The 27,375-nt window shown below is 36.9% G+C and overlaps 2 protein-coding genes across 10 annotated transcripts in view; one reads left to right on the top strand and one right to left on the bottom strand.

Annotated features, from left to right (window-relative positions):
• The window catches only part of REV1 (REV1 DNA directed polymerase), a 78,442-nt gene extending 72,420 nt beyond the window's left edge, over positions 1-6,022 (top strand). For all 8 annotated transcript variants that reach the window (XM_081264995.1, XM_081264997.1, XM_081264994.1 and 5 more), the window contains 8 exons: positions 149-314; positions 524-726; positions 1,861-2,094; positions 2,659-2,779; positions 3,308-3,528; positions 3,626-3,782; positions 3,985-4,087; positions 4,448-6,022. In XM_081264995.1, the coding sequence (XP_081121121.1) occupies positions 149-314; positions 524-726; positions 1,861-2,094; positions 2,659-2,779; positions 3,308-3,528; positions 3,626-3,782; positions 3,985-4,087; positions 4,448-4,559 (1,317 nt within the window). In that variant the 3' untranslated portion in view covers positions 4,560-6,022. The remainder of the gene's footprint in view (positions 1-148; positions 315-523; positions 727-1,860; positions 2,095-2,658; positions 2,780-3,307; positions 3,529-3,625; positions 3,783-3,984; positions 4,088-4,447) is intronic.
• Positions 5,617-27,375, bottom strand: part of EIF5B (eukaryotic translation initiation factor 5B) — a 63,657-nt gene continuing 41,898 nt past the window's right edge. For both annotated transcript variants that reach the window (XM_081265003.1, XM_081265004.1), the window contains exons 11-24: positions 21,997-22,104; positions 21,704-21,814; positions 20,397-20,464; positions 18,988-19,129; positions 13,585-13,716; positions 12,854-13,036; positions 12,558-12,719; positions 11,339-11,470; positions 10,320-10,451; positions 10,135-10,211; positions 9,875-10,039; positions 8,175-8,313; positions 6,599-6,760; positions 5,617-6,239 (exon numbers count right to left, since the gene is read on the bottom strand). In XM_081265003.1, coding sequence (XP_081121129.1) covers positions 6,132-6,239; positions 6,599-6,760; positions 8,175-8,313; positions 9,875-10,039; positions 10,135-10,211; positions 10,320-10,451; positions 11,339-11,470; positions 12,558-12,719; positions 12,854-13,036; positions 13,585-13,716; positions 18,988-19,129; positions 20,397-20,464; positions 21,704-21,814; positions 21,997-22,104 — 1,821 coding nt within the window. In that variant the 3' untranslated portion in view covers positions 5,617-6,131. The remainder of the gene's footprint in view (positions 6,240-6,598; positions 6,761-8,174; positions 8,314-9,874; positions 10,040-10,134; positions 10,212-10,319; positions 10,452-11,338; positions 11,471-12,557; positions 12,720-12,853; positions 13,037-13,584; positions 13,717-18,987; positions 19,130-20,396; positions 20,465-21,703; positions 21,815-21,996; positions 22,105-27,375) is intronic.

Genomic DNA, 27,375 nt, shown 5'->3' with positions numbered 1-27,375 from the left:
GAAGACTGTGTATTTGAATATTTTCATTTAACCCGTGTTCTAAAAACAAGATCTAGAAGATAGTTAAAAAAAAATGATTAGATGAGAATTTTGCTGAGCAAAATTCATATCTGTTTTCCTAGAAACATACTCTTTATTCTGGTTCTAGGTTGGGATTCATGTGAATCAGCTGATTCCTACTAATCCAAACCATCCCACATGTTCCAGTCGCCTTTCAGTTCAGCCAAGCCACTTTCCTGGTGGGTCACATTCTGTCCGTGACCTCTTCCAAGTTCAGAAAGCTAAGAAGTCCACAGAAGAGGAGCACAGGGAAGGTTGGTGGTTGTCACATGGTTCTTGTTTGGTTCTGATTATGTCCTTGGGAAAGCAGTTAATTTTCAAATTGGCCTGACTGTAAATTTTGCCCTGAAGAACAGATTCACATTTTAACTATGGCCTTAATAAGTATTTACAGCAGACAAAGGGATGCCTGGGATTCAAGTTACCTAAAGAGGCTATACAGCGTATTTTTCTATACTTGTAGTGTTTCTGACGGCTGTGGATCTGGAAATGTCACCTGCCTCTCGAAGTTGCACTTTCTTACCAGCCTTTAATACACATCTGCCAGCTAGCGTGAGTCCTGACACTAACAAGGGAGAGTCTTCAAGGAAATGGAATGGTCTGCATTCTCCCGTCAGTGTGCAGTCGAGACTTAACCTGAGTATAGAGGTCCCGTCACCTTCCCAGGTATGTTTTTATACTCCTAAGTACAGAAGTAGCTTACAAATGACATTGTTTATTCCATCCGTAGAACCAAAGGGAGAGAAGACTACTGGTTAGAATTAATAAGGTTTCCAGAATTTTACAGGACAGTTATTCGTGTAGATGAAAGTGCTTTTGCAAGTATTTGCACCTCTTGCAAGTTGTAAAGTGTGGCTTAAAAGGCTGTCCTCGTATGAGCTGGCACTTTGTCAGTGTGATCATGCAGGCTTGCTGTATTCAACAGAGCAACTCTGGTGATCTTTAGTGAACTATGATCTAATGTCAAAGGGTTTTGCAGCATTTGCAAACCTTTCTTTTTGTAGAGTGAATGTTTTAGAGTCTAAGCTTAAAATTCACTTTGTGTAGGCTCTAAGTGTGGTTGGTACATGGTTGGCATCCTTTGCCCCTGGGAAATGATAGCACTTTTAAGCTCTAAAGGAAGTTCATTTGTGGTCTCCCTCTATCCCGTACTAGAGAAGATATCAATGCTGGCTATAGTACTAGGGAAAGGGTGGGTCAATTTTGATATCCTTGCATTGGCTCCCAGTTGCTGGTGACACCCAACAGTTGTTTCTGGCTGGGTAAGATGAGCCTGTCTAGGTTATGAGATTGCCATGTTTCCGAAGTACTGGATGTACGTGGACAGCAAGGGGGAGGTCCTAGCCAAAGGAGCAGCAGGTATGTGGGCAGAGAAAAGTATTTTCTAGAAACCCCCTTTTCCAGCTTCCTTTCAGACTAGATTTATTAGTATTTTGGGGCAGTCTCATACAGGAAGGTAAATTCTGACACAGTAAGAAAGTTAATGTATCTTGGGCTCTGGCCTCTCCCATGGGTGAGCTCCTCCTACAAGACAGTATACAAATATATGTGGATTTACCTGATCTATGGTACTGGCAGGGGTGCACACTTACCTTCAGACTCCTAATGTCACTTCAGGTGTCAATGGCAAAAGGCAAAGACATTCCAAAGATGTGTTTGGGGGGCAGGAGCCCAGGAGGGACAGGAGCTTTTCTAGCCCAGTGGTTTGCACTCTATGTTCATTATCTAAGAGGTTCCCTCCCCTAAATACCTCCTGTCTAAGCACACTTTAACCTCAAATTCATGTTTGATATTTTACAGCTTGATCAGTCTGTTCTAGAAGCACTTCCACCTGATATCCGGGAACAGATAGAACAAGTTTGTGCTGTTCAGCAGGGAGAGCCACGTGATGACAAAAAGAAAGAACCAGTAAATGGCTGTAATTCGGGAGTTTTAGCACAACCAGTTGGGACAGTATTGTTGCAAATACCAGAACCTCAAGAATCTAATAGTGACACAGGAATAAATGTTATAGCCCTTCCAGCATTTTCACAGGTGAATTAAATTCAGGCACCTTCTACCATAGTTTTAAGCATTCTCATCCATCCTACACCATCTTATTTCCCTTTCCCCTCTGTACCCTAATTCAGTAGCTCATGCTGTGTCCAATGGGGAGTGGGATTCTTGGTTCTGCCTCATCAGGAGACCATAGACTTAATGGAGCAAATGGTGTGTGGGTGCCTACCTAGAATAATGAACATATTCTGCTTCTGTCACATTGGCCAGAGCCCGTCACTGGGCCACAAGAATGCAGCAGGTGGAAATGTAGTCAGATACGGGGGACAGTAACAGTCTCAGTTCCTGTTTTCTATTAGTGTGCCTTGTCCTGATTGTTCCCCCATAGTGGTGGTTTTATTTTTAAGTTCCAATTAGTGCTCAAATTTAATTCCTCTTCTTACCTTAAAGTCTTTCAAGATTTAATGTTTGATACTGAAGACCTAAAGAATTCATACAGGTCAGCAAAGGTTGACCTGAAAACAAAACCTTTGTGAAAAAATATAAACCAGCTGCCATTTAAAATTAACCCAAGTTTGACTCTGGGCTTTGCTTTCCCACTAGGTGGACCCTGAGGTTTTTGCTGCCCTTCCTTCTGAGCTTCAAAAGGAGCTGAAAGCAGCATATGAGCAAAGACAAAGGCAGGGAGAAGACACTAGTTACCAGCAGCCAGCCAGTGCACCTGGTAAGCCTGGGAAGTGGCTTAAATAAACATTCATTCCATTAAGAGATCTTCATTACTGGAGAATATCTGAACAGGGCTACAGTAGGGGTGGGAGCTGGCATAGTCCTAGTTAGATTCTTATTCAGATTTTGTTTTAAAGAATGAAGTGACAGATCATTTCAGTACTTGTCAAAAGACTCTCACATCATCATCTCAGGGTTTGTGGATGTGCATCACAAACACCTGAATCCACTTTTACTCTCTAAGAGTAACAATTCTAAAGTTTACAGTTTAGCAGACACTGTTATGAGGGCTTCCATCTGTTGACTCTACTTCCAATCCTGTGACCACTCCATTATAAATAATCATGCCAAAGGCTGACTTAGTAAGTGCCAGAGCCGAGACAGAGGAAGTGTGGAGCCTGTTGGCACTGCCACTCCTGGCGGGAGGAGTTTTAGGATGGACGTTTTGGGAGGTGGGGGGTTGCATATTTGGAAAGGGAAAGAGCTTATGGTCCTGTCCAGACTCATTATACACCTCTTCCTTTAGTGCCAAAGAATCCTTTACTTCAGCTAAAGCCAGCAACAGTGAAAGAAAAGAAGAAAACCAAGAAAAAAACCCCCATGAGTCCCAAGAAAAAGATTCAGAGCCCTCTGAAAAACAAACTGCTTAGCAGTCCTGCAAAATCCCTTCCAGGGGCCTGTGGGAGTCCCCAGAAGTTAATTGATGGGTTCCTAAAACATGAAGGACCTGCTGCTGAGAAACCCCTGGTAAGCTTTTTGAAAAATAAGCTTTTTGAGTTGTATCAGGTCTTAATGTCCTTGATACTTCTAAAAATAGCACTTTTATCTTTTGTTTTTTCAACAGGAAGAAATTGCTGCTTCCTCCTCAGGAGTGCCAGGCCTTTCCAGTTTGCAGCCTGACCTGGCCAGCTGTGTTAGGCCTGCAGCACCCAATCTAGCTGGAGCTGTTGAGTTCAGTGATGTAAAGACCTTGCTCAAAGAATGGATAACTACCATTTCAGGTTGGCTTGACCTGTGGGTGGCCCTGTTCAAGAGAACGTGAACATACTGTACAGATTGAACTCGAATTTCTTACTGATCTTTTGGACTTGCTTTGAAAAAAGTCCCAATTCTGCAGCCCATTCTTTTTTCCTTTGTCCCTGCAGATCTCTCTATTCTTTATTAAACATCATGGTCCTTATTTGAGGTTTTCCCCCTTTCTAGATCCAATGGAAGAAGACATACTGCAAGTTGTGAAATACTGTACTGATCTTATAGAGGAAAAAGATTTGGAAAAACTGGACTTGGTTATAAAATACATGAAAAGGTAAGTTGTGTTTTTATGGAAGGGAATTCCCAGTGACATTGCATAAACAGTTAACTGGAGATATACGAAGGCTTTAAACTTGTAAAATATATTTAAAAATATATTCTTCAGGATTAACCAAAAAATGCCATGTTTTGACAATAGAAAGTTTAAAATGAGGTTGTTGCCCTTGAGATCTATGTCTAATATGTGATTTAAAAACTATCGGAATATATTTCCTTTTTAGTGTTCTACTTAGGATTTTAATTTCTGGCCAAGATCACCTTTTATGTGTAAAAAATGAAGCAATGAAGACTTGAAAAAGGAATTAAGTCTTAGAATTCTTTCCTAATGATGGTTTTTCTTCTTTCCCGATTTCAGGTTGATGCAGCAATCGGTGGAATCGGTTTGGAATATGGCATTTGACTTTATTCTTGACAATGTTCAGGTGGTTTTACAACAAACTTATGGAAGCACATTAAAAGTTACATAAATATTACCAGAGAGCCTGGTGCTCTCCGCTAGCTGTGCCATAAGTGCTTGTGAGGTATTTGCAAAGTGCATGATAGTAATGCTCTGAGTTTTTACATTTTCAGATTTCTTTTTAAAGCAAGTGTTTTGTACATTTCTTTTCAAAAAGTGCCAAATTTGTCAGTATTGCATGTAAATAATTGTGTTAATTCTTTTACTGTAGCATAGATTCTATTTACAAAATGTTTGTTTATAAAGTTTTATGGATTTTTACAGTGAAGTGTTTACAGTTGTTTAATAAAGAACTGTATGTATATTTTGTACAGGCTCCTTTTTGTGAATCCTTAAAAACTCAACTCTAGGAAGCAACTATTTATTATACTTAAGAGGCTGAAAAACCTCCAGACCATTTCTGGCTGGATCCATGCTAAGCTTTGAAATTCCTGAGAGGTCCCAGACCAGGATTCTACTTGTTCCAAGAAAGGGTAAAGCTTCTAACTCATCTTATTCTTGTCTCCAAGCATGCACATGAACATGTTAAGTAAATTTTTTTCTTCTGTGTGGGGATGCTTCTGGGAAAAATGGAAGTCCCACAGATAGTTCTGAGATGGTATTGGCTATGCCTCTACTGGCCCTAGAGAAATTTTGATAATGAAGAGAACGTTAACAGCATACAAATTTTATATACGTTTGAGTCCATGCTGCTAATTAATACTTATTTTCCCTCAACAAGAGTGTCTGCTTACTTAGATCCATATTAATCTAGAGCTAGCAATTTGGATCACTACCATGAATAAATCACACTATGAGGTATCTGAAGTGACTCAGAGGCACCAAACCCAGATAAGACAGCTGGTAACAATGGGCAATTTATCAGAAAGTATGTGCATGGTAAAAGGACAAATAAAACAGAACAAGATTAATGAATGAAAATCCCTCCTGTTGCCTTATGCTGATATGAGGATGAGAAGCTACACTGACATGGAAGCCTAACAGAGCTTACCAGTACTGCAATGTCTGTTTATTATAATTAGTTTTTGAACTGTGATGATTACAAGACTCTCATGACTATACAAGCAGTAAAAAGCAGCCAGCTATACTTTACACCATGGTTTCACACAAAGCAGATAAATATCAGAATGCTTCATTTTCTATTTTAAAAAATCCCTAAGGGCGTATGGCGGAAGAATACGCATAAAGAAAGATCTTACATCAAAAAAGTCCCAAGAATCACACAATCTGCAGAAGCGAGGTTAATCAAATACTGCAGGACTGATTTAATCAGTATAAAATTGAAAGATCTTTAAATTTGTAATAAAAATCCAAATTTAGGGAAGGGCAAACTTTAAAACAGCAGCCAAGTAAGGAAGGGTGGGGTGAGGAGGGTGTGAACGAACAGGCACGCTGGAACTGTGGGGATGTGTAACTGACCACTGTCAAACCAGTGTAAGTTTCTTGGTTTCTCATGGAAAACGTTTTATACACCTAAGTCCATCAGTGTCCAGATACATCTGTTCCATTTTTTGTCTTGTTTTGTTGGTGGTATTACAACATAATATTGCATTTACTCCAATTCCTGCCCCATGTGAAAAATTTAGATGATTTCAAATACTTTCTTCAGTTCCATAATAAGCTGCCAGTCACTCTTCTGCATTTCATCTCTGAACCAGTCTTTGAGCGCATCGATGGACTGCCTGCTGATCTGCAATGCATGAGGCACAAACAGGTGTGAACAGAATGTAACAAACAGGTGCACAAATGTTGCTCAGTGTAAAGAAAACTTCAGCAGCAGAAACAATGTGAGCCTGCCTAAGGGAGTAGAGCTCTCCCCGCCACACACACCCAATACATCTGCAAGGAACATAGCATTCTGTCAGTGCTGCTGTACTCAGGGGTACTGTCCTTAACCAGGACAAGGCCCTACCAGAGCACACCCTAGAGAAGGATCCAGTACTATCAGATTCTACAGGTCCAGACAGACTTCAAACCTATTGTTACAGATTATCAAAAGTGACCAGACCCCCACCCCAATTTCTGAAAACATGCCACTGAAATACTTACTTTACTGACAAGGATGTCTGTAGCTTCAAAATGTCTCCCAAACATTTTGGGAGATTCACCAGGGATGGGTTCTATTTTGACACACACTTCTTGTCCCTTTTTTGCAACATCCACTTGCTTGTGATTTATTTCAATGCTTGTTACTATTCCAATGTCAACAAACTGTAAGATAATAGAAAGTACAATGTACGCAGAGGGATGTGTACCCTCCACAGCACCTTGACAGCTGAAATACTACACACAGAGCCCTCTCTAAAAACCTAGGCACATTATCCTGCGCTTACCACAGGATCAGGGAAGAATTTTTTACTTATGCCCTTTATAAGACAGCTATAAGGATGGCGAGAGATCACTGATGAACCAGATCTCTGCTGATCCAGGTCACTTTCTGTTACTGCTCCGTCCTCTCAGGACAGGCTGTATTAGGAGGGAATGGCAGGCTCCACATCAGGAATGAACTCAAAGCAGCCAGTGGAGTTGAAGTCAGAAAGGCAGTTGGGGACACATTATGCAAATTGAAAATGACAAGTCACAGTGACACTAGTTTACAGGGGAGGACCCCCTGGACTGCCTTGTGGAAAAAGGTACTAGAGAACAAGTGGAAAGGGTTAGGTGTGAAAATAGCACACCTGTAATTCCAGCCACCCGAAAACAGCAAATTTGAGCCTAGCTGGTCTCAAACTTTGAGAGGGGAGGCAGGGTCTGAGGGGACTAAAACCAGGAAGAGCTTGACTTGGTTTAGGAGGTCAAAGTCACATGGAAAATTGATTTTACTGCAAGTAGTGTCCTAGATAACACTGAAATGGTGTGGAAGCACAAACTTTCAAGGGCCATGCACCGGGGCTGGGGCAGGGTATCTTGGATGAGTCTGGAACTTCTCACTACCCTTTCCAGGACAGGAGTTGTGTAGTAAGGACATGGGAATCAGCATAAGTTCTGGGATCTCACTGACCAAACTACAGTTTAAAAACCACAAAACTGAAGTCTATTGGATACTTGTGATTTTCACAATTATGCATCCATTTATGTAACAACTTGGGTGCTGACTGCAGTGGGTACTGAAGCCATTGGGAGAAAGAAGGCTGTTGAGAAACAGGCATTCACAAGAACTCTCCCAAGAACCACGGAGACCGTTTTCTCTTTCAGCAATTTCCTCAGGGAACTGAGCAGACAGCAGCAGTGTGTGTGTGACACAGGGGTCACAAAACTCCTTTGTAAGTTCCTTCCCAATAATTCTAACTAGCTAGTGAGGAGGCAGACGATCCAAATGCAGGAGTGATGTGCAAAACCACCAGGTAGGGCGCAGCCAATGCACACCTAGAAGGGAACCAGCTGCTGAGTGGAGTCACCAGAGAAATGAGGGACAAGTGATGATGTGTGAATGGGGACTGCAAACAGTGTACCACGCAAACCATATTGATTTTTCTTTTGTTTAAAGACTGACATTTACCCATACCGAGGTGCAATAATACCAGGCTAAAAGCTTGGATGGTTTTTTAAAGTTCTGGAAACAAAACTTTTTTTTTTCCCCCTCCCATGGAGATAAGACCACTTTCTCAGTACAGCTGGAACTTACATTTTTACTTGGAACACACATAGGTGTCCCTTGTTTCACCTGACCTGCTTCCACAGTCACCCCCATCACTATTGGATCTCGAGAATTGAAAATATACTGAGGGAGGATTTTCATCTTGCAGGGAAATACTGCTATGTGCCTGAAACGAAAATGAAAGCAAGAATTTTTTTAAGCTTATAAAATAATTTCAACCAACACAGCAGATGGACATATGGCTTTTTCCATTACATGAAAGCAGGTTGCTCAGGCTGAGTGAGAAAAGCAGGTCCATCCACAGAAGCTGGTGCTCAGCTGACAGCCCAAGGCCACCCTGATTCTGTGGCCCTTCATCTTCCCTTCCTCCTCCCTCTTTCCATTTTATTGCTTCCCAAGTCTTCCCACATTCCACCCAACCAGTAAGGAGCCAAGGAGCCCTTCACTGCTTTATTCCCAGCTTGGTGTTTGGGTACAGTAGGATTTTGTGCCAAAACAAAAGGTCAAGCCTGACCCCCAAAGAAGCCACTCTACAGCCATATCCTGGGGCTTAGAACAGGGACAGTACCTGCTGGCAAGTCTGTCATTTAGCACATGTGTAAGTCTTTTGGGACCCCAAGGTATCTATCCACTTCCTCCTCTTCACCATGCTCCTAAGTTTTTGATCCAAAAAGTTGCTGCAAGGTTAATTTCCCTGCTTATTAAGCATATGCTGGAAGTGCTAAGTTTCTAGCAGTCTTCCCAAGCAAGTAGTTTTTTTTGCTTTAGATTTCATGGTCAAAAGTGACCATACACCAATTTAAATCCTAATGTTTACCAACTGGCTCTACCTTCAAGTGTATCTAAAATTAAGCCACCATTCTCTGTGTTGCTCTGGTGTGAACCACCTCATCAATCATCTCTTGCATGGATTATAGCAGGCTCCTGACAGGTGCTCAACCCATAACACTAGCAAACAGTCTGACCATGACCAGGCAAACAATTACTACTCACAAGTCAAAGGAAAAGCTCCATCCTTCCACTTCCTGCTGCCCACAAGGCCCTTTCTACATCACATGGATCCTGCCAACTTGTTACCTGGTTTTCTACCACAGTCCCTGCAGTGTAACCTGCCTCAGCCAATGTGGGTGCCTCCATTTTTGGACCCAGTTCTGCTTCATGTGAGATTCTGCCTGGATGCTCCAATGAGAGGCCTAAAGAGATGAGACCTTCCAACTACATATTAATCACAGCCCCCTTCTCTCCTTTTCAAGGCTCCTCCCTACTTTATTTTGACTTTCAGTACCTATCTCCACTTAAGCATTAACTACCAGCTGCCTCTCCCAATGAGAGTGAGCACCTCAGCTCTGAAAGGAAGGCGCCTGGCCTGGGTGAGACTGACCATCAGAATGTTTGTGCAGGAATTGACTTCTCACTGACTTCCTAATTCTCACACTTTGATTTTGTTAATCACATTCCGTGCAATTTCAGATAAGCAATTCCAGCAAGATAAAGCAACTACTATGTTCATGACACCCACAGCTGCCGCATTGAAAATGAATAAACTAAAAGGCCACAAAGAAAACTGGGTGCAGAGTTTCTGGTATAACAGACCATTTAGGGACACAACCTCAGGTAGATGTACAAATGCCATGCTTTTGTTGCCTACATGCCTTTCCAGGATTTAGTTAATTCTCAACAAACTTCATTACTAAAGAACCCAAATAAAATAAAAAATGCCAACTTACTTAAATTCTTCTTGTTTCTGTTTCTTGTAGTCTTGTCTATATTTCGTAAAGGCATCAAATAAATGATAAATAATTTCCGCACTAAAAATTCTAACTCCTAAACTATCGGCCATTTCTTGTGCATCCCGTTCAATTCTCACATCAAAGGCCAAAATTACTGCATATCTGAAAGATTAAAATACATCAAGGATCATTCAATGAAAAAAAGCCAGTCACAAAGGACAGTTTGAAGGCCATAGGTAGCAGAAACAATGACTTACTGAGGATCATGTTCCAACATCACAGAAGCCTTCATAACATCTTTTTTATGGACAGGGCCAATGTTAATCCCTGCATACTGTAAAAAAGGAAGGTTCCAGTTTTATCTGCATGTGTCGAGTAATGGCAACAGCATCACAAACCACAACCACCACTGACTTGTGAAGAGCTGGGCATGATTACTTACGGGCACTTCTGATGTTTTCAGAAATTCAAGTAGAGCTTCCAGGGAGCCTAGTGTAGATGCCTGGACATAGACTCCTTTTTCTTCTAATTTGATAGCATTTAGTGTCTGCTTTAGCTCATGGATCAATTCATCCTTAAAAAGAAATCAGATTTGACAAGGATGTCAGTATATCTCTACCCTCAACTGCCTAGAATGAAATTGCTCCTCTTTTGGGTTCAGTATTCATCTGAAAATAAGAAGCCAAAGCTTAGGGCAAAGCATAATAATTTGTGCCAGAAGAGATTTGGCAACTCTATCTAGTCCTATCCCCACTTCACCTTTGTCTTAGGTTGACCAACTTTAAGGAAAAACAGTAGATGGGTGGGGGCAGAATGAAATAATAGATAAGAATGAGCGTTCAAAAGTAGTACCACAAATGTTAGGGTAGCTTAATAGCTCTGCTTGGCTGTTTCAACAATGAAATACCCTAAACTTCATTATCTTAACAGCTAAATGTGTTCACACCATTAAAAAAGATACAGAAATCTACTTCATACTTGGCACTGGGTTTGTGCTTTGCCCTGTTCCCACTGGCCCCAGAAGTGACTACCTGATGGCATGACCTACCACTACATAATGGTGGCCCTGGCACATAAGAGGTCAGTGCTAGTAACACCTATATTTGTTCTCTGGCATGGAAACAAATAAGACTATAGCTAAAAGGTTCACTTTTGTGAAACTTTGCTGGATATGGGCCAACTGCTATCCACAAATGGGCTTTTAAATGACTGTCTCTAGGAAGATTTTCTTCAGCTCCATCTATAAATTAGGTTATCTAAAATTCTATTTTAAAACAGAAGGCTTATCTAGATTCTAGTGGATACAAAAATATTTATGTCAATTCACAGTGATTGTATAAACTGAAGTAATTTCAAAACATTAAGTTTGCTGAGAGACCAAGAGACTTCACAAAGACAAAGGTGTCCATTTTAGTCACACCCCTAGCATGTGCCTTAATGACATAATAACAGTGAACTTACTTTAAGAACAGGGACTTCATCTTCTTTATAAGCCACTAGGAGAGGTAAACCAGCCAGTGTTTTCTCCAGGTCTTTTCCAAGAATCTTTACCCCCTGAGCTGCTTCTACTTCTTTATGTTTTTCATACTGGTTCTACAGAGATAAAAACATTTTCCACCACATATATTTGAAAAGTGGCATTGGATGATAAGAGAGACTATTTTCATGACCTGAGGGTCAGGAAACATTCCTTAGACTAGACATACACACAAACTACAAAATAATAAAAAAGTAATAATAGACCAGTGTCTCATATAAATCTTAAAAATGACAAAGACCTGATAAAGATATGAAATAACCAGGAATCTAACTTGTTATTGGCTAATGTGGATAACAGTGCGACCTCATCTAGTGAAATAAGTCACACATGCAATCCACTCTACAGGGTGCACCCTGGAGACACTGGCAGGACTCCACAAGACAGAAAGAACAGTCTTCCTGACACTACTGGTAATAACAAAGGCTACATTTTCAACAGAACAGATAATTCATACCATATCCACATAATGGAATTTTTTTTTAAACAGAATGCCTTTATTTATTTTTATGCAGTGCTGAGGATTGAACCCAGTGCTTCACACATGCTAGGCAAGTGCTATACCACTGAGCTATAGCCCCAGCTCTGGAATACAAATCTTAAAAATTATTTATCAGCTGGAAAGTCAAAGATACAAAAGTGCACACTAAGAATAACTCCGCTGATACAGAGCCCAGACACTTTCAGGGCTGCACACTCAGTTTCTAAAACTAAGGATGTTTAAAATGGAGAAGTTAGCTATTCTCATGCAGCCCTGGCTAAGTCTTAGGTATCAGGGAAGAGAGGGATCTCACATCAGGAAGAAGCATGTAGAAGCTTCTGGGTGTCAGCAAGCAACATTTGATCTGTGGCAAGGCTGCTTCCTAAAACTTTATTATTATTAAACTTTTCTTCTATGTTTTATGCACTTTTCAGCATGGATGTTTCTTTTAACATAAAAATGGTTAATAATAAAAAATCAATTAACACTGTGGAAGCAAAACGATGTAATTTATCTTTTAGGAAAGCCCTGGTCTGGTAAATATGTACATTTACAAATCTCTGCTGAGGGACAGCCTTCCATACGAAGACATCTAAAATAAAACTGCTCTCAAAGTGAGGAAGCAACCTCAGAACTTACAAGTCCTGTGTATCAATGCTTACCTTCACTCGCAATTCCTTCATAGGAGGGGGTAACAGGAGTCCTCGAATCTGAGTGACGATGGGCCCTTCTACTCCAGGAACAATGATTGTATCTCCTTCCTTCAGACGCCCATTGATCAATATGACATCTATAGTGGTGCCCATTCCTGGGAGAGCTTTAACCTAACAGAAATTATTGCAAAGGAAACAAAACACATGATGCATCAAATTCATTACATCTAAAAGTCATAAACATCCTCTACCCAAGGAACTCGCTACTGGAGTGGGAAGTAAGCAGGAAGCCTGAAGATAATTACCTCCATCACCTGTGCTCTCAGCTCTTCACAGTGTGCCAGTCTCTTACTCAACATGGTCTGAGTTAACTCCACAAGAAGGTAGATCAGACTTCCCATGCCATCACCAGTATGTGCAGAGGTAGGTACCAAGGACACAAAAGTGCGGGGATCTTTATTCTCATAAAACAAAGCAGCATTCAAACCCTGGAAGCAAAAGTCATTCCAAAAACACCAAGCTGTGAAAGGAGGTATCTAGAGGGGAATGACTAAAGAGAAGCTAGATAAGCAAAGGGCTAATCATTCTGCAACTGCTGAAGCACTCTTGAGGGCCGTGGGTTCACTCCTGTATAGAAGTGATGGAGGCACTATATTAAAGGAAAGTGGCTTCCTTCTAAGGCACCTTAGATTTTTAAAATGTTCAGACTGTAAAGAGTTCTGTAAGGTATTGGATTTCTGATATGAAAAGAAGGAAGCCAAGCAAGCTGGTGTGCAGTGCAGCCCCAGGTATTGGGGAGGCTCAGGCAGGAAGATCCCCCAAGTCCAGGAATCTGGGGTCAGCCTGGGCAACACAGCAAGACTCCATTCTCAACAAAATAGAAAACAAAAACCAAAGAAGGAATAAAGGAAAAATTCTATCCAGTTAGTAGGAGAACAGAGCCTATAATAAAAATGCTGAGGTTATTATAAAAATAATGTAATGAAAGAAACAGTCTGAGAAATGGCTTTTCATAAAGAAGGGAAGGTTTTCTTACCTGCTGTGCAAATTCTACAATAATGGCCTTTGCTCGCTCTTCAAACTCATCTTTTGTATTCTTTTTCTGCTTCTTTAAAGTAGCAGCCACATCAGAGTCAGGACTCTTTTTCCAATCATATAACCTATCAATCTGGAAAAGTTTTTTGGTAAGAAAAATGTTCAAAAATTCAGAACATTCAAGAATTTAAGATTAGTAGATCCAAAAATCCTTTTATTGTAACAAAAGCCCTTTATAGACTGTAATAAGAGTCCCCCTTTCAAGTGAGAAATTGCTGAGATACCAATCTCCCCTGCTAGCCCCTCCAAAGAGTTCAGGAGAGGCGGCCATCAGACTGCAAAATACAAGACCCTAGAATTATACTAACACTACACATGTGTGTTGTCAGGTTCCCAGAAAGTTTTGTAAAGTAGACAATACCATCACCAGGAAAAATTATACACCCAAAACTAGAAAATAAAAAATAAGTTACTGCCCTATCTCAGATCAGCTCGTTTTAGTTATACCGTTCAAATCAGAATTAAATCTGTTTAGCTAATAACAGAATAAACTTTCCCTCATGGTTTCAACAAGTTATGAGTGATAATAAATGTCTGAGGTGATAGATATTACTAATCATCTGATTTGATCATAATTCATTGTACACACATACTGAAAAATAACATAAGAAACATGATAAATATGTACAAATGTGTCAAAAAAATTTTTCTCAAAAAAAAAAAAAGAAACAACATGGAATTTGTACCCCCTTAAAAAATGACATAATAGCATAACAAAACAATGCATAATCTCAGTCTAGGTGATAATATAAAGGAGGTCAATCTCAATTTTACAATTCAGAAGGAGGAAAAATCTAAAATTTGTCAAGTTGAAATGAAAAATTCACTGGTAAATCTAACAGTAAATTATATCTGTAAAAGAAAAGATTAGTAGCCTTGAAAATATAATAAAAAGTACTATACAAACTGAAGCATACAGGAAAGACAGGATGGAAGAAAGAAACCTTTAGCAGGCTATGAGACAAAATTAAGAAACAGCTGGAATCCTAGTAAAGTCATAGAATTCTGTTATGTAGTTAAAGAAATGAAAGCAGGGAAATACCTGAAGAAATAACAACCAAGACTTTAAAAAATTTGATGAAGACTATAAACACATAAATCTAAGAAATTCCAAGCTCAGTAAAAATGAAAGACAACTATTATAAAATCACATTGATAAAGTCCTTTAAAAGTCAAAAGTAGCCAAAGTAGAAAAGCACAAAGAACAGGAAGAAGGAAACTGTACATCTCTGAAATATTCTTGCAATATACAAAGGGATACATACATGCTGGGTATAATATTTGAAGGTAGAGTGTTAAGTTAAAAAAAAGAAGAAAAAAAAGGCAGGAAAATAAGTAAGAAAAAGGAACAAAATTTATTTGAAATAATTAAGGGGGGAAAAAAGCAAGATGGCAACAAATTTTATGGGGGCTGGAGCTCTCGCCTGGCACACTTGAGGTACTGGGTTTGATCCTCAGCACCACATAAAAATAAAATAAAGGTATTATATCCACCTACAACTTAAAACATATATATATATATGAGAAAATTTAAGTATGCTGGGGCTGGGGTTGTGGCTCAGTGGTAGAGCGCTTGCCTAGCACGTGTGAGGCCCTAGATTCAATCCTCAGCACCACATAAAGATAAACAAATAAAGGTATTATATCCGTCTACCACTACAAAAACATTTTAAAAAATTTTAAGTATTCTGATACTATAATAAATGTAAATGGTTTAGAAAGGAATTCTTCACCTACACAAAAAAAGAGCAAAACATGCTATTTACAAGAAAGGCATTCTAAATATTATGAAAAAGACAAGAGGTTAAAAAAGTAAAAGGATACCATGCAAATGAGAATCACAAGAAAGGAAGACCTGCTACTTCAATGTTAAAGGAAACTTGAGGACAAGTTATATTAACAGAGAAAATGGGGGAGTTAGTAATGATAGAAGAGGGCAATTCATCAAGAGGAAGTAATAACAACCTTAACTGGGTATGCACCTAATTAGAGATCTTCAGAAAAGATGAAGCAAAAATGTACAGAACTCAGAGTAAAAACAAATCTACAGCCTCATCTGCTCTGAACATTCCTAACAGCAACTCAATCAGTAGAGCAAGGAAATGGAAGAAAACAGTCTCACTATCACCTACGTGACTGCCTCATATAGAACATTCAACCCAACAGAAGCAGAATACATTTTCAAGTGAATCAAGAATATACATCAAGACTAATCATTTGTTAGTGAATAAAACAAATCTCAGTAAATTAGAAGAAAATGAGATCATACTGAGTATTTTCTCTAACCACAATGAAATTAAATTTGAAAAAAACAATAATGTGGAAAAAAATTCCAAGATAGTTAGAAGTTAAACAACATTCTTCTAAATAATGAATGGAATTAAGAAAATCACAAGATAAATCAGAGAAGTATTTGATCTACATAATAAAAACATGACATGTCTAAGCAATAATTAAAGGGGAAATTAATACCTTAATAAATGCTCATATTAGAAAATAAAAACTGTCATAATATTAAAAAACCTAAAAAGCTTGTCTTTAAGAAATACTACACTGGTGTGGCTTTGCTGGTGAATTCCAGTGGACACTTAACTCCATCTGGCCACAAAAATTTCCACAAAATGGAGAAGGAAACATTTTTTAACTCATTTTATGAGGTCAATATTATTACTCTGATATCAAAACCAGACAAACAACATATAAGAAAACTAAATACTAATATCACTTGTGAACACAAAGATCTTCAACAGAATATTAGCAAATCAAAAATATTGAAAGGATACTACATGATGACCTATAGTGGGGTCTACTCCAGTAAAGACCAGTTTTTAACATCTATAAGGTTATTCATGTTGTAGAAACTCATGTTGTTCACGGAATGAAGGAGAGAAGTCACATGAACATCTCAATATAAGCAGAAAGAAAATGTGACAAAATCAACTCTTCATGATCAAGCAAATCACAACATCCTCAACAAGCTAGGAACAGAATAAATTTCCCCGCCTTATAGTGTATTTACAAAATAATCTATAGAAAAAAATCACACCATGACAAAGGACTGAGCACTTTCCTCCAAAGACTGGATAGAAGACAAGAATGTCTAACGTCATTACTTCTATATTGTTCTAGAAAGTCTAGTTAAGGCAATAAGGAAGAAAAAGATTCAGGAGGCATACAGATAAGGAAAAAATACAACAGCATTTATAAGAATATAAAAATTATGTAGAAAGAAAATCTCACATTATCTACTAAAGAAGTTACTAGGGGATTGTGGTTGTGGCTCAGTGGCAGAATACTTGCTTAGCATGTGTGAGGTACTGGGTTTAATTCCCAGCACCACATATAAGTAAATAAAATAAAGGTCCATTTACAACCAAACACTATTTAAAAAAAGAAAAGAAAAAGAAGAACAAGCTACTAAGACTAATATAAGTGGTTTTACTATCAGTCACAAGATACAAAGTGAACATACAAAAATCAACTATTTCTACATAAAAATGATATCAACAGTTGGAAGGAAATTCAAATTGTTAAAATGTTATTTACAATAGTATTAAAAGCATGAAATACTTAGAGATAAATTTAGAAAAATAGGTCCAACATACAGACACTAAATGATAAGACATTGCCAAGAGAAAGCAAAGGCAACCTAGTTTAATAAAAGGTGATATAATGTTCACTATCAGAAGACTCTATATTGTTAAAATGTCAATTCTCTCAAAATTTATTTACAAAGTAAAAGCAATTTTAATCAAAACCCTGAAAAGCTTTTTGGCAGAAACAAGCTGATTCTAAACTTTACACCGAAATTCAAAGACCTAAAATAGCCAAAACAGTTTTGAGAAACAAAAATGAAGTTGAAGAACTTACCACTATTGGCTTTCAAGACTTGACTATGAAGCTACAATAATCAAGATAGGGTAGGAGTGGTGTTAGGATGAATAAAGACCAACAGAACAGAAGATAAATTCTAGGAACAGACAAATATGGCAATTAATTTTTGACAAAGATGCCCAAGTAAATCCATGGGGAAAGTATAATACTATCAACAAAAAGTCTCTATGTAAGTAACCTGAACCTTTGAAAAAAATTTCAACAAACTTGGGGATAGGAAAAGATTTCTTATATAGAACAAAAGAAACAATAATTAAAACAAGTTGGATTTTGCCAAACTTGGAAATTTCTTCTCTTCAATTTACACCATTAAGAAAATTAAAAATCCAGTCCTGTACTAGGCAATATGTCTGGGATACATGTAACTGACAAAGGACTTATACTGAAAATACATAAGGAACCCTTAAAATTCAACAATAAGACAACTAGCCATCTAATTAAGAGCAAAGCATTTTGAAAAGACTCTTCAAAGAGAGATGTTGCCATTTTTAATAAGTATTAAGTGCATGAAAAGATGCTCAAACCACTAGTCATCTTGAAAAAGAAAATTAAACACAATAATTTACTACCACATACCTATTAGAATACTAAAGGGGGGGGGGCTGGGGTTGTGGCTCAGTGGTAGAGTGCTCGCCTAGCACATGCGAGACGCTGGGTTCGATCCTCAGCACCACATTAAAAAAAAAAAAAAAGGTATGGTGTCCAACTACAACTAAAAAAAATATTTAAAAAAAATACTAAAGGTGGGGCAAGGTAAGTGTACAGAAACCGGAATTCTTACACAATGTTGGTGAAATATAAATTGGTATAATCTCTATGAAAAAAATCTGCCAGTTTCTCACAAAGTTGAACATACACTGTATGAGTCAGCAATTCTATTCCTAAGTATTTATTCAAAGAAAGTGATAATAAAATCTACTCAAAGAATTGTTTAGAAATGTCCATAGACATTTCTTATTAATATCCTGAAACTAAAATCAATCCAACCATCCTTCAATAGGTGAAAAAGATAAAGTGTGGTATTATCCAGATAATGGAATATTACTCAGCAACAGAAAGAAAAAATTATGATACATGCAACAACATGAATAATGCTGTAGTAACACGAGTAACAAAATGCCAAATTCAAAAGATTACATATTGTATGATTCCATTTATATGAAATTTAAAATAGGCAAAATTAGTCTAGAGTGACAGAAAGACCAGTGTTTGCATAGTTAGAGAACGCAGCAGACTGACTATAAAAAAGCATGAGGGAATTTTCTGGCAATATGAAAATAATCTATATTCTGAATGGTAATAGTTACGTATGTGTATGAATGAATTGGTCAAAACACATTCAGTGGTATACTTATCCTGGAGTGCATGTTCTTATATGTTGCAGTATAATTTTTTATGCAGAAATTAAGCAGCGTTTTCCCAAATTAAGTTTTTCAGAAGGAAGACTTACCTTATTAAGTGCAACAATGAAGGGACATTTTTTAGATTTCAGAAGGTTGATGGATTCAATTGTCTGAGGCTCCAAACCATGCATAATATCAACAACTAAAATGGCAATATCACAAAGAGAGCTTCCTCTGTTTCTCAGATTACTGTTATAAAGAGAACAAAGATGTATGAATAGAAAATTCCAATATCAATATACTTCTTAAACTGTAATTTCTTTGTTAAACCTAAACAAAAAGGACAAAATGAGAACAGTTATGGGGGTCAGATGTAGTGGTGTACACCTGTAATCCCATGTGGGAATGAGGCGGGACAAACACCAATTCAAGGCCAATCTGGGAAACTAACTTAGCAAGATCCTGTCTCAACAATAAAAACACAAAAATGGTTGGGGATATACAGTCTTTGCCTTGCATCCATGAGACCCCAGGTACAATCCCCCCGTACCATACACAAACAAAACTGGGGATTGGGTCCAGGACCTGGACAGGTACCATAATCTAAGGATGCTAAAGTCCCTTATATAAAATGGCATAGTACATCCTCCTGTAAACTTTAAGTCACTTATAAATTACTTATACAAGTTAAGAATTCCCAATCCAAAATTCCAAAATCAAAACCTTCAAGTACCAACCTGATGCTCAAAAAGTTTCATATTTGGGAATATTGTGGATTTCAGATTTTTGGAAAAAGTTTATTCAAGAGCTGGGTTTGCAGTTCAGTGGTAGAGCACTTGCTTAGCATGTGTGAGGCACTGGGTTCGATTCTCAGCACCACAAATAAATAAATGAATAAAATAAAAGTCTATTCAAATACTCCAATCTTCAAACACTTGGGACACTTCTGGTCCAAACATTTTAGAAAAGGAGTATTTAATCTATAATACCTAATACAATATGAACAGTTATCATACTGTATTGCTTAGTGAATAAAAGACAAAGAAACAAGTCTGTACACATTCAATACAGATGCATTTTTAAAAATTGTTTTCATCTATAATTGTTTGAATATATAAATGCAAAACCAGGGCATGAGGAGGGAAAACTATATGCATTAAACTGTTCAAGGGCCATAGCCCTTAATTTGCCAAAGGCTCATCTGACACACAGAATTGACATCTGTTAGAAAGAGATCCAAAAGTTTCTCTAATATTTCTGCCAATTTTGACTCAGTTTTTCATGATAATGAATAGGACAACACAATATAATCTTCTCTTTGTAATGGCTTTCACAGGAGTTAGTAAAAAAGATTTCCTTCTCTAGAAAACAAGGATACAAATAAAACACAACTAAATCAATGAGGATTGCTATAGGGACCACAGATTTCAAATGATTACCCAAAGTTTAATGACTCTATTAAAATTTTAGAGTAAGTTTCAAGAAATTTCCTCGATGACAAAAGACTTGTTCTTACCTGAAAGACTCATGCCCAGGGGTATCAATAATTAGCATTCCAGGAATCCGAACATTCTCTCTGTCAAACTAGAACCAATGGGAAGTTCAAGAAGTCAAAACAATGAAAGCTTCTTTATAAAACAACTTATCTGCCATAAAAACTTAAAAATATCACTACTTCCTTTTCTAAATGAATGGTTTTAAATGAAAATCAACAAGCAAAGCACAATGGTTAGTATTTTTCATTAATATTAAAAGAACTTTTCAGAAACAATGAAAAAATAGCACCTTTAAATCATAAAACTATATTATAAACTACATTTTGATAAGATTATTAAAGGTGATACAAATAGCAAAGCAGTCATGTAAAGTTATCTATAGGAAGATTATTTGCAAAATGTATCTGATCCAATTTTAAAGCTTACTTAATTACCAAAAAAATTCCAAAAGTATGTTTTAAAGAAAGTTTACCACATCGATCAAAAATGTAAATAAATTTTTAAAAATGCCCTGCTTATTCAAATAATGTCATATGAATCTACAGTATCCTGCTATACCAGATGTCATCGATACAATAAAAAACTAGGACAATCAGAATTGCATCAAAAAGACCTAGCAGCCAAACACTGACAGAGATGAGACTATCTCAGCACAATAATAACTGAAACAGACTGAAGCTCAGTAAATATTTAAATCCATGAGTTAACAAGAGAAAACAAAACCAAACTGGTCACTATTTTAAAAGCTGGCATATAAAAGTTGAAGGATCAGGCGCTAACTCTGCATTTCCTATGCACTTCATCACTAAACAGTAAATTAGATAAAGTCCAGGAACATGGATGATGGGATTGAAATATCAACATTTTGCAACCCCGAGAACATTAAAAGGGTGCTTGCATTGGAATGATCCATCAAGCTTTACTTTTATTTTACTGTGCTACATTCAACATAAAAAAACTGGATACCTTTAAACAAGTAGAGAAAATATGAGAGCTAATGAAAGAAAAAATAATCAGTGGGAAAGGAAAGAATTCTTAAACATGGAGATCAATGTTAACAATGTTAAAACATGGAGAGAAACGACCAATTTTGACTTCAGAACAGTGGTTGCTTCTGGGAGAGAAAGGGAAGGAAACAGAATGTGATGGCTCCAATAATGATATTTTATTTCTTGGAAAGATTTAAGGCAAAATAATACAGATGTTAATTCTGAATGGTAAGTACTATGGGTCTGATATACTAGACTCTATTCTTCTTTCTTTTTGAAATAGTTAATAGCTTAATTTTTGTTAGAGATGAAAACACATGATATACAAAGTAACTTACATTTTTAATCATCTTAGTCTGTTCATTAATAGCTTCCAGGGGAACATTGGTGGCCCCAATTTGCTGCGTGATACCGCCTGCTTCACCATCTTGGACATGTGTATGGCGGAGCTATAAGAAGATAGTATATTTAGACTGGTATTTTGACAGGGAAAAAGATAAAAGCTATAAGAAATTAGCGAATTATTTATCGTAAACAGAACTGCCTATGTGTGTTAATGAGTTTTTAAAGCTGTCAGTGCTTTTAAATTAATGTTTTTAAAGTTATTTCAATGCATACAGAGTTTTCTTACCTTATCTAGAATTTTTGTCTTTCCTGTGTCCACATGTCCAAGTACGCAGATAATAGGGGCTCTTAGCTTTTCTGTATTTACATTTTTACTATGTTCAAGTCGCCGTTTCTATAAATGAAAAAAAAAAACACAAAATTAAATATTATTTCAAATCCTCACTATCCTTATATTTTTTCTATATTTTGTCTTGTATGAAAATACCAGAACCTGTACCCAAGTTCTTTGCTGATTTTATTAAACATAACTGCATTTTTCACAGCATGAACATTGCAATCTAGTTCTCATCACAGCTATGCTAGACAAAGAGAAACCTGCTTAGAATAGATTTCAAAGTAACACAGTTAACTATGAAAAGGAATGGTATCACTTCCAACTCTTTGATCATTTTTACATACAGTTAATGTAATGGGATATGATAAATAGAAAAGGAACTGATCTTTCCATCATTTGACTATACAGTACAACCTCTAATTTATGTGTAGGTTTATTAAAAAGGTAATAAGAATTATAAAGACTTTTTTTTAAAATAATTTTTTGTCACACTTTAAAGAAGGGCAGTACTGGGTAATGAACCCAGAGCCTTACGCATGCCAATCAATCACTCTACCATTGAGCTACACTACCAGTTCCTTTTTATTTATTATCTGAGACAAAGTCTTGCTAAGTTGCCAAGGTTGGCCTTGAACTTGCAATTCGTCTGCCTCAGCTTCCTGAGTAGTTGGGATTACAGGTATGCGTTGCTGTGCCCAGATAATTTCACACTTTTATCCAATGTACTAACATTAAAAACGCCTCTGTTAGAAATATTTTAAGTCTTGGCTTAAATAAATCCAAACAACATCACCTATCTTCCCAAGGCTCAAGAGCTTAATATATTTCTTTGCAGCACTTAGCTAATTACCTCAACTTTCTGGGAAAAAAAATAAGACTGCCCATTCTTCAAAATAACAACCTTTCCAATAGCTGGCATTCAAATGAAATAAGACTTTCATCAAAGCTATGAAGTAACATCATTTACAAATCTATTTCCTATCCAAATACCAAATTTATAGAAGCTCTGTCCTTTATTTTCTTATACTAGATACTAAATTTTTCATGGAAACTGGAATGATAAAACTTTCTGAAATGTCAAAAGCAAGATGCAGTGGTCAAGTACTTGTTTACTGGTAAAGATACGGACACAACAGTCCCACAGTATGCACAATTTAAGTTTGGATATCATAACTGCAGTTAGCATTTGACTTGGTTGACCACCACCATTCTCTCCTGTTTGACCAAGTGTAAAAATTTTTGGAGACCATGAGGTACAGATTTTAACTCAGAATTTTTACCTCTAAGTATATATACTGAACCAAGTCAGGACACTTGTACAAATACATGTGTACAACAGCAACAGTTCACTACAGTACTGTTCATTAGGGCAAATTAAGTATGTATAACTACTTAATGTTCTGTAGTTGGAGATTTCTTAATGAGAAATCTCTGAGGTTTCCCAAGCCCCAGAGCTGACACCAATCAAGCATCTTGGGAAACCCCTATCTGTAGCAGAGACTCCAACCAAGAACTTCAGAGTGAATTTCAGAAAATAATATAAAGTAGCAAGATTCTGGATCCACAAAGGTTGTTATGGACTTAAGTGCATTTCCCCCAAATCCACACATTGAAACCCTAACCCTCAATGTGACTGCTTAAGGGATGGGACCATGAAGGAGACAATCAAGGTTCAATGAGTTCCTAAGGGTAGGCCCTTAATCTAATTGGACTGGTATCCCAAAACGGACACCAGCAATCTCTCTCTATATATATACACAAAGAGGAAAGGCCACATGAGAACTCAAGAGGGCAGGTGGATGTCTGAAAGCCAGGAAGAGAGCTCTCCCTGACAGCATTTTAATCTTGAATATCTAGCTTCTGAGAATTGTAAGAGAAATTTCAGATATTTAAGACACCAATTTGGTGGTATTCTGCTGATACCACAAGCAGAATAATACAAAATTAAATTAGGATCTTTCAATAAAACTGAACAGAAAATGTGGCTGTTGACGCGTTGAGGCAGGATTCCTTGAATGACAGAGGAGTTCAGCAATCCTCTCCCTAAAGTGAGATACAAAACAAAACAGTCTAAACAACCACTTAAACTCTAGTAAACGGCTAAAGGCATACACCAAATAGAAGTGTTTAATTCAAGAAAACCTACTGGGCCTCAGTAAGAGCGCTGGCATCCCATGGCATTTTAGTCTGAGCTACTCTGTTCTTCTTCCCACTCCTACAGCTCCATAGGGAGACATGGTACAGGGCAGAGGGGTGTGGTGTTCCATACCTTAGGGCATGGCCACAAACAGCAGAGATCTCAACAATTAGAGGAGAAGATAAATCACAAACCAGACTAAGCTCTCCATCCCACTAGGGCAAGTGACAACCTGGAACTTCAGCTAGAAATTTAACAGAGAGGTCTATGGAACAAGATGGCCAAGGTAGGCATTGGCAAGATAATGTTGTGAGAGATGAGAGAAACATTTATATCCTCAGGAAGATATAAAGAAGAACAAACAAGTATGTATTTACCTTCAAAATAAATGAAGAAAAAATTGACAAGACTAATAAAAATAAGATTCCACAAAAAAATTTGAGAACTTCAATAGCAAATAGAAAAACAACAGAAAATGAGGAAGTCCACAAACAATCTGACCATCAACAACAACCAACGTGACCTAACCAAATGTTGGGTCCAGAGACGGAATATAAATTCTTCTTCAAGCACACAAATAATCTAAAAAGTGAATAAAACAAGTTTTCATTGTTAAACTGACAGAGGACTGGAGATGTATGTTAGTGGTACACCACTTGCTGAGCATGTGAGGAGGCCCTGGGTTCAATCCCCAGCATTGAAGGGGAAAAAAAAAAAAAAGACAATAAATATCAAAATTCAGAATTAACAACAGAAGGAAATTGGGCAATCCATAAATATTTGAAATTGAAACACTTTTAAATAACACACAGGTCAAAAAAGAAATTAAGAAAAATTAGGAAATACACAACTTACCAAATTTTATGGGATACAGATAAAGCAATACTTACAAGGAAATGAATCAATAATATAATAATATAAGCTGTCACCATAAAAAGTTAGCAAAAGAGGAAGAAACTAAACCTGAACTCAACCAAAAGGAGAAAACAAATAGAATAAAAATTAACTGAAGAGAAAATAAGAAAAAAATTAAATAAAATCTTAGATTGGGTCTTTGAGAACATCTTTAGCTAGATAGATCAAGAAAAAAAGAAGACAGAGCAATAAAAGCAGAAGCAAAAGAGAAGGCACACTCACTGACATTATGGAAACCTGAAGAATTGTAAAAGAATACTATCAACAAGTTTATGCTCACAGATTAAGACAATTTAGATGAAATACATGATTAGGAATTAGAGAACGACTCCAGATGAAACAGAAAATATGAATGGCCCTACATAACAAGAACTTAGAAATCTAAAAATATTCCCATTAAAAAAAGTTCGTAAATTCTACCAAACATTTAAAAAAGGAAATAAAACAATCCCTCATAAACTTGAAGTAGAGGTAGGAAAACTTCCCAAACAATTCTATAATGCTAATATTATCAAAGCCATACAAACACATCGTAAGAAAGCTATCGATCAATATTCCTCATAGACACACATCCCCAAATACTCAACAAAATATTACCAAACTAAATCCAAAAACATACAAAAAGATTACATGCCATGATCAAGTGGGATTTATCCCAAGAATGCAACAATGGCTTAAGATTTCAATATCAACTGGTGCTATCACCATGTACTAATACAAAAATGTCACCCATGGGGATAAAAAGCAGGAACACAAGGAAATTTTCTCAAATTGATCTATGTAAAAAAACCTACAGCTAACATCATAATTAATGATGAAACTTTGAATGTTCCCCCCTGTCAATTTGAGAGCAAGGCAAGTACGTATGCTCTTATGATGTCTATTCAACACTGTAGTACTTACTCTATCCAGGAAAATCAGGAAAGAGAAACAAGAAGCAATTAGAGTGGAAAGAAACAAGTAAAAACTGTTTTGACAGATGCCCTGACCCGATTATAGGAATTTCTAAGGAATCCATGAAGAGCTATTAGAATAAAAAATGTTTTTTTAGCAAAACTGAATACAAAATCAATCTATCACTTATTTATAGTATTAATGGGAAATTTTTTGACATTCACAATAGAATCAAAAGGAATAAAAAGCTAACTAATAAATTCAACAAAAAATACAAATCTTGTACTTTCAAAACTAAAAAACACAGCTGGAAGAGTTTAAAAGATCTAAATAAGGCAGAGGCAAACTACATGCAAGGAAGATTAAATATTAAAATGAAATTCATTTGTATTTCATATATATCTTATCTCCATAGCCTGAAGGTAATTTAATACAATATTGTTAGTGTGTCTGTACTTTGATTGTAACCTGCCTGTTGTTTGAGGTCAAGTGTGGAATTTTCCACAGTGGCATTATGTCAGTGCTCAAAAGTTTTAGATTTTGTAGTATTTTATATTTTCAGATTAGTAATGCTCAACCTATATATTTATATGATAAAACACTACTTGACAACAAAGAGAACAAAATAATGGCATATGGTATGACATAAGTGAACCTTAAAAAGAGGCTAAGCAAAAGAAGCCACACAAAAGACCACATGGCTAGGGATATTGCCCAATATCCTCCAATAAAGACAGTCTCCAAAGAATTATCTAGCCCAAACATTAATATTGCTGAGGTACAAATCCTAATTTGGAACAACAGACTCACTCAATCCTTTAGGAATTCAGACAATTTTTTCTAGAATTTAGAGAAGGAAAAAACAAATGATGATATGTAAACATGAAAATGAAAAATTATAAATAAGTTATACATGAAAAGTTAAGGAAAATCAAAATATTTTTGGCTTTCTAACAGTTCAGTCTCTTCAAGCCAACTAAAATCATTTTTAATGTATTATTTACACTAAGTTGACAGAATTAAAGCAAACTTTCTCTTAAAGTCTACAACCTTGAGTAGGAAAAATATAAAAAGTATATCAGGTGTATGCATTTTACTAAATAGAAGCTCCATTTACCAGATTTAAACAACTAAAGTGCTGATATCAGATTATCTAATCTAAATAAGTGAGGCAAACACTTAACTGATGTTCATAACTAGGCAGCATATGCTCAGAATACTTTCACATACCTATAAACCATCAAAGAGCACACTGAAATTTGGAGAAAAAAACAACAAAATAATGAAGCAGCCACGGTTCTGATTCAGGTAAGAGAGGGAGATAGGGTCCCTGGGTTAGACTGGTGTTGCAGATCTGTGATGTCTCAACACTACAAAAATTG

The sequence above is a fragment of the Spermophilus citellus genome, assembly GCF_964194105.1.
Source record: "Spermophilus citellus genome assembly, chromosome: 13".
Lineage (NCBI taxonomy): Eukaryota > Metazoa > Chordata > Mammalia > Rodentia > Sciuridae > Spermophilus > Spermophilus citellus.
Note: the sequence above shows the minus strand (reverse complement) of the source record. Positions and strands in the feature narration are given on the sequence as shown.